This window comes from Orycteropus afer, unplaced genomic scaffold (genome assembly GCF_000298275.1).
Source record: "Orycteropus afer afer isolate SDZICR_OR568_19922 unplaced genomic scaffold, OryAfe1.0 scaffold00001, whole genome shotgun sequence".
NCBI lineage: Eukaryota > Metazoa > Chordata > Mammalia > Tubulidentata > Orycteropodidae > Orycteropus > Orycteropus afer.
Window position 1 is genome coordinate 32,497,486 of NW_006921588.1, and position 7,684 is coordinate 32,505,169.

A 7,684-nucleotide genomic window follows, 5' to 3' on the forward strand; every position below is an offset into this window, starting at 1 on the left:
GTTGTTGTTGTTGTTATGTGCCTTTGAGTCGGACCCGACTCATAGCAACCTCTCCTTGGGTTTCCGAGGTGATATCACTACGGAGGTAGATTGCCCAACCTTCCTTCTGAGGAGTGGCTGGTGGGTATATATATATATATATATACACACACACATACATACATACCTCAAACTCAAGTCATTTCCGACTCATAACTACTCCCATCAGGTTTCCAAGGCAGTAAATGTTTATGGAAGTAGATTGCCTTATCTTCCTTCCATGGAACAGCTGATGGGTTTGAACTGCCAACCTTCTGATTAGCAATCAAATACCTTAGGCACTGAGCCACCAGAGCTCCTTATAAAAAAACATAGACTCCTATATTCTTATTTAAGGAATTGTTCAGAAATCAGAAATCTTTACTAAAATTTGTCAAAGACGGAATTGTTTCTCTTTCCCCTTTTATTTTTTGTGGAATAAACATCTCATTCATTTATTCTTGATTTACCAATGTTGGGTGCCTATAATGCATCATGTGCAGTGCTATGTTCTGAGAATATAAATGGGAACATGACAGGTTCCCTCTGTAGTCAAGAACCCACATAGGCCATTGCAATTCTGTGTGATCAGTGCTGGAATGTACTTAGGTATCGCTGGCATACCAAGTCAGGCACTTAAACCAACTTTGGAGGTAAAATGACATTTAAGCTGAGACTTGACACATAGTAGATATTCAAACAGTTATCCCCATGTGAATAAACCTGACATGAAAATATGGAGTATGAGGCAAAATAGCACGACAATCTACAGGAAAAGAAAAGGTGTGGGGGAGGGGAGAAGAGAGGGAGGAAGGGAGAGAGGGAAAGAGAGAGAGGGAGAGGGGAAAACAGGAGGGGAAAGAGAGTGAAAGAGAGAGACACAGAGTGAAGCACAGTTTGAGAGGGAAAACAGCAATGCTATAGAGACAGATAGAGGTCAAGTCAGGGAGGGCTTTACAGGCCATATAATAGGAGAGGCAACACAAAGAGCAAAGAGACCAATTCTTTAGTTACAGATATCCAGATTGATGGTGGCCTGGGAGAGGGTAGTGGCAGTGGAAATAGATATAAGTAGATAAACCCAAGAATTATTTTACTTAGGAGTTAGAACTTGGAGGCTATAGTGGGTGATGATATTCAAAGACACAGAAAACACCAGAATAAAGAGTATCTTTGGTGGAGGGAAGCGTGGGTCTGATTTTGGATGTTGAGTATGATGTAAGAAAACAGTTTGGAGAATGGTTTGGGCTGAAGATATGTATTTTAGTATTGTCAGCATAGATATGGTAGTTGAAACTTTGAGATCATATTTATTGAGTACCTATTATTCATTGGGTACCTGATATTGAGTGTTCTATGTAGGAGCTCTGGTAGCGTAGTGGCTAAAGCACTTGACTGCTAACCAGAAGGCTGGCAGTTCAAACCCACCAGCCACTCCTTGGAAGGAAGGTTGGGCAATCCTACTTCCGTAGTGATACTGCCTCGGAAACCCAAGGAGGGGTCGCTATGAGTCGGGGCCGACATGACGGCACATAACAACAACAACAACATGTTGGACATTGGGATACAATGGTGATTAAAACAGATAGAGTGAGGTCCAGGAGAGGGACCCTCAGGAATAGCAATATAAAAGTCAGGCAGAAAAAGGGACTCCCATAAAGGAACCTAAAGGAAAAGTGCAAGAAAAATAGGGGAAAACTAAGAGAAGTTACTGAAGTTAAAAGAACATGTCTCTAAAAGAGAGAGGTCAACAATGCTTAATCTTTCCTAGAAGTTAAATAAAGTAAGAACTGGAAAGTACCCGCTGGCTTTAGCAACAAGGAGGACATTGTTTTTGGTGACAAGCATACTTTTAGTAGATAGTGGGAAAAGCTTTATAGGAGTGGTTTGAGGTAGAGACAGCACAGAGAGCTCTTTCAATTAATCTTATTGTAAAGAGAAGAAGAGATGATAATAACTGGAGAGGAACAAGAATAGGGTCATGACTCTTCCATTCTCCCAAGATGGGAGTTGAGAAGACTGATGGCTATTAGAGAGGGAATTGTTGAAGATGCAGGAGAGAGCTGAATAATCAATAGAGAAGGGTCACTGAGATGCAGAATGGGTGGGAATTAGAACAAAGGATGAAGAATTGGTCTCCTCCAATGCAACTGGAAGACAGGAGGAAAACAAGCTTGTGCAGATGCTATAATTTTAGTGGCAGCTGACTGGAAGTTGAAGGTGTTCCTGTTGGGCAAATTCTCTTTATTCTGAGAAGAAGGAGGCAAGATTGTTGACTGAAAGTGGGTGGTGAGGATCGAAATGTGGGGAGAATGGAGACTTAGATCAGCTTCTGCTGAGAATAGGAGTCCCTGGGATGTGCAAATGGTTAATGTGTTTGGCTGATGCCAAAATTTGGATTGGAGGTTTGAATCCATCCTGGAAGAAAGGCTTGGGGTACTTCCAGAAAATCAGCCATCGAAAACTCTATGGGGCACAGGTCTACTCTGACACACATGGGGTACCCACAAGTCAGAGCTGACTTGATGGAAACTGGTTTCTGTTGGAAACAGAGACTGCTGGCTGACCAGGAGAATAGACAGAATCACTAGCAGACAGATGGATCAGCTCAGCTTGGAGATCATGGGTATTTCTATGTGGAATGAGAAAAGGAATGCTGTTTTAGGTGTTTAGCTTAGAACTGAAAAATGAAAATAAAGCTATCAGATTAGGTGATAAAGATGATATGAGATCTATGTTGTAATGACTGCCAATGGTTACAGGATAAGCTAGAAAAGGTCAAGGGGAGACCATGAACTTCAACTTCCTTGGGAAGCTGCTAATGAGAGGAGGAAGAGGAAATTCATCACTTAGTTGTTCAAGATCGTTCTTTCTTTTTTGTTTTGCAACAATAAAGAATAGCTTCTAATGAGGGTTCAGAATGCCTAAGACAGGTCCTGGTCCTTAGCACTTTAACATGCTGTAGTTTAGCCTCCTCCAAAGCTTTCTTATTATGCCTTTCTTGTGATCATTTTAAACTGTGAAGACTGACATGTAAAGAAAAGAAGAACCTTGTAAAATCTTTCTAACAATGATTTAATATCTAAATTTAAGACATTCAACTAATTGTTTCTTCAGCTAAAATAATAGAATTACTTGTAATCCCTATTTTCTTTTCATTTTAAGAATATTTGAGGTCACAGTGGCTCTGACTACATTTCCTTAGAAGGATTCTTTCTTCTGGAGCAGATATTGATAATTTCAAAGGTTTCCACTCAGGGGCATATAATGCAAGGGGTATGTAAAATAATCTGCTGGGTATAGGCAGAAAATATAAAGTTTTCTTCCCACACTCCAATATTTTGTGTTACTTATTTGACTAAGAATAAAGTTACCAAGTTTTATGTTTTTTTTGTGATATATGACTTGACATTGGTGCCCACATGTGGGTATATATGGATTCTGAAGTGTCCTTGGGGAAGAGTGGGAATTCTACAATATGAGACTCTGACATGGGCCTTCCATTTGTCTTCACTTTTAGCATCCTGGAATATATGGCCATTGGCATGTGCCTGAATCATGTGGATTTACAGAGTTATTATCTAGTTTCTATTAGGGTAACATACAAAACGCATGAGTGTCTTAAACCTATTTCTGCCCAGGACTGAAGTTAATACTAATCACATAAACATAAGGAAGCCACAAGAACATGTCACAGCTGATGGTTCTCCTGCTACATTAAAAAATAAAACTGGAATAATTGAACAAAATCAAACAAGAAATTGAGAAAAAAAAATAAAATTATCAAAAAGACTACTGAAAATATGAATTTATATTCACTAGGCTGGTGTAAGGAGCTCTGGTGGCATAGCACCTAAGGCATTTGACTGCTAACCAGGAGGCTAGTGGTTCAAACCCACCATCCACTCCTTGGAAAGAAGATTGGGCAATCTACCTCTGTAGAGATACCACCTCGGAAACCCAAGGAGGGGTTGCTATGAATCAGGATCCACTTGATGGCAGTGAGTTTGGTGTTTTTTGTTTTGTTTTGGTTAAAGTTAAGGCTAAGGAGTTCTGGTGGTGTAGTGGCTAAGGCATTTGGCTGTTAACCAGAAGGTCAGTGGTTTGAACCCACCAGCTGCTTCATGGAAGAAAGATGAGGCAGTCTGCTTCTGCAAAGATTTACAGCATTGAAAACTCACTGGTGGTCACTATGAGTTGGCACTGACTCCATGGCAGTGAGTTTGGTTTGGGTTTTTGGAGGGTTAAGTATGAACCTTGCCCCAACTGCATATTTTGCTTAGAAATACCTTCATGATTAGCTACTCATTTAGAATATTTATTATTTTTTTACCTCATGCTTTAAACATTTTTACTTTTTGTGTTTTATAATTTGTGTAACATATTAACAACAACAAAACTCACTGCCTTTGAGTGGATTCTGAGTCATAGCAACCCCTCCTTGGAGTTTTAAAGAACTATCTTTACGGAAGTAGCTTGCCCAGTCTTCTTTCCAAGGAGTGGCTGGGATTAAACTGCCAGCCTTCTGGTTAGCAGTCAAATGCCTTATGCACTATGCCAACATATTGGCATAATATATAAAGTAATATACGTAATATACAATGCACGTATTGTTGTTAGTTGCTGTCAAGTGGACTTCAACTCATGGTAACCACATGTATTACAGAATATGACTTTTTTTATAGGATTCTCTCAGCTGAAATCTTAAAAGAAGCAGGTTGCCATGCCTTTTCTTTTGTGATAGTGCTGGGTGGATTCAAACCACCCACCTTTAGGTTAGCAGTTGAGCAGCAACTGCGCCACATGTATATTTTTAAAGATATTTGGGGTAGGAACTGGGGAATGTTTTATTCATTGGATTGCCTATTTAAAAATCTTGACAGCACTGGTGTAATTTGTCATCTGTCAATGTTGTTAGGTGCTGTTGAGTTGACTCCAACTGATAGCGACCCCATGTACAACAGAACAAAATACTGCCCAGTCCTGCGTCATCCTCACAATCATTGCTGTGTTTCAGCCCATTATGGCAGCTACTGTGTCAATACATCTCATTGAGGCCTTTCATCTTTCTTTGCTGACCCTCTGCTTTACCAAGCATGATGTCCTTCTCCAGAGACTGGTCCCTCATTATAACATCTCCAAAATAAGTAAGAAGAAGTCTTGCTTGAAAACATATGTGGACCAACAGTGGTTTGGAGTCTCTTTTAATGCTCTGCCATACTACAGCTCTGCAGAGATCCTGCAAGATGAAGGACTCAACCAGTCCTCCATGTTCACAGCTAAGCGAAGGAAGCTCATCTGTTTTTGACACATGAACCCAGTGAGCCATGACAATGTACCTTCTGCTTTTCCTTCTCAGTCACGGATTGCTTGGAGCTTTCTACAAGATGGAAAAGTGCTTCGTGCTTCTTGGTACTCACCATTAATTTTTTCTTGGCCTAGAGTCAAATATAAATAAATAAATAAATAATCAAGTAAAAGCAGAAACTGATAGGAAAATCCAAAAAAGATTTTCTTTTTTGGAACAAGTCATGCCCATGTGTTAGCTTGAATGAGTCTGTATTTTTAGTTCTTTCTTCCTCCCCTCACCTCAAAATCTGCCTAAAATATCACAGTGGCAAACAATTTTCCCCTGAAAACCACTGCAAGCTTTCATTATACTGTGTGCACTCAAGAGGGTTATACATTTTGCTAAATCACTGCAGTTCTGCAGGCCTCCAAAACATTGTTATAGCACGGACAACTTCACCATTCTTTTAAATCAATCTGGGCCACAACTGAAGTGGTTTTAAGATGCTTTTTTAAAATTTGCTTTAAGGCAGAAATTTTGCTCCATGATGCCTGTTGGAAAGCTAGGTATTTGCAGACATCCTGTGAAATGACCTGCACTTTTAGAGATGAGGGGAGGAGAGGTAAGAGAAGAGGTAGGGATGGAAGAAGAGCTCAAAGTCCCCCTTACTCTTTTGATGCCTCAAATCTAGGAGCAAGTTAAGATTCAGGTGATCATTTTCTGTTCTGCACAGTTGGAATTTGGCAAAAGTTGATGCTCCAGAGATAAAATAATAATAAAAAAAATTGGTTTGAGCCTGTTTATGAATTGTCTGATTAAAAGACTGCTTGGCTTTTCATTTAAAGCTTACAAGGACAGATAATGAAAGGGAACAATGAAACAGATAATGAAGGGGATGCATGCAGGTCTTGCTTTTCCTTAGACTTTTACCATGGAAATTGGTGCAAAGCCTTCCTTGTCTCTCTAAAGTGAATTCAAGGAACAAGAGGCCCATAGACCCTCCTTCCCCACCTGCCCAGCGATTAATGAGAGCATGAGGCAACAGCATTTGATTCTTTAAGGCTTTGCCTGTGTGTCTCCAAAACAGACTCTACTTCATTATTGACACGCTCAACCCCTTGAATTGTAAAGGGGGGAAAAATTATACTCAGGAATTTTATGTTCTCTAATTTCTCTTTCACTCTTCGTAAAAGATCAAAATCATTTTATTTAGAAAAATTACTTAGTAGAAGCTGGGATATAATAAAATATGGTTTTTATTCTTGGAAGCAATTGAAAATTTTGAGCATTGTTTCTGGCTTTTGGTCTATTATATTGAATACTCTGTGAAAGCTGGGTATTTAGAGAAAATGAACTTTTAAAAATAAGTCCTTTTTAGGAAAGCTCATAATATCAAAAGCTAAATTGAAAACAAATGACTGGATATTTTTTCTGAGATTTTGAACATTTACTGTAAAGTGATTCTTGTGAGCATCCTTTTCCCAGCATAGCTACTGTTGACATAAAAATTCATTTATCTCAAACATTTCTTAGCTCTTGTGAAGTCTTCAGTTTCAGCAGAAGCTTCAGAGGCAACATGGAGGGCTGAGATGCCCACCTCTTGTTCCCCCATCTCTGAGGGCTTTTCTAGTTATTTGGCACTAGTGGCTGTTCATTTGAGAAGACTCCTACCAGTTTGGAGAAGAAAAAGAGAATGTCAGCTTTCGAAGCACAAGTCTTCTCAAAGAGGATCAGGCCAAAAAGGTTTCTCAGCAGATTCCCTCTCCATTGGCATCTAGTCTTTCCCACTAGAAATGATTTCCTTCTGCGCTAAATTGTTCTAGAGTAATCTATACAATCTGGACCATAACTGAAGTGGTTTTAAGGTGCTTTTTAAAAGTTTGCTTCAAGGCAGAAATTTTGCTCCGTGATGCCTGGACTTGGAAAGCTAGGTGCTCGCTGTGTGAGAACCTCTAAGAAATCCCTGTGTAGTGCAAATGGTTAGCATACTAGGCTGCTGACTGACAGGTTGGAAGTTCAAGTTTACCCCGAGGGGCCTCAGAAGAAAGGTCTGGTTATCTCCTTCTGAAAAATCAGCCATTGAAAACCTTATGGAGCACAGTTCTACCTGACATATATGAGGCCACCATGAATCAGAGGTGACTTGATCTCTTAGCATTTATTCACTGTTTCCTGAACTTTAATATAAGAACCATGTTTTAGCACAGTGTTGTGCACAAGAAGTGCACCATACATACTTGTAGAGTGTGACTGTATATATATATATATATATATATATATATACATACATATATATATATATATATATGAGTTCTGGTAGCATAGTGCCTAAGGCACTTGACTGCTAACCAGAAGGCTGGCGGTTCAAACCCACCA

At 39.5% G+C, this 7,684-nt stretch overlaps 1 protein-coding gene across 1 annotated transcript in view; it reads right to left on the minus strand.

The window, feature by feature from the left end:
- The window catches only part of NOSTRIN (nitric oxide synthase trafficking), a 74,110-nt gene that overhangs the window by 39,831 nt on the left and 26,595 nt on the right, over positions 1-7,684 (minus strand). The window contains exon 7 of the mRNA XM_007946561.2: positions 5,358-5,456. Within this exon, the coding sequence (XP_007944752.1) occupies positions 5,358-5,456 (99 nt within the window). The remainder of the gene's footprint in view (positions 1-5,357; positions 5,457-7,684) is intronic.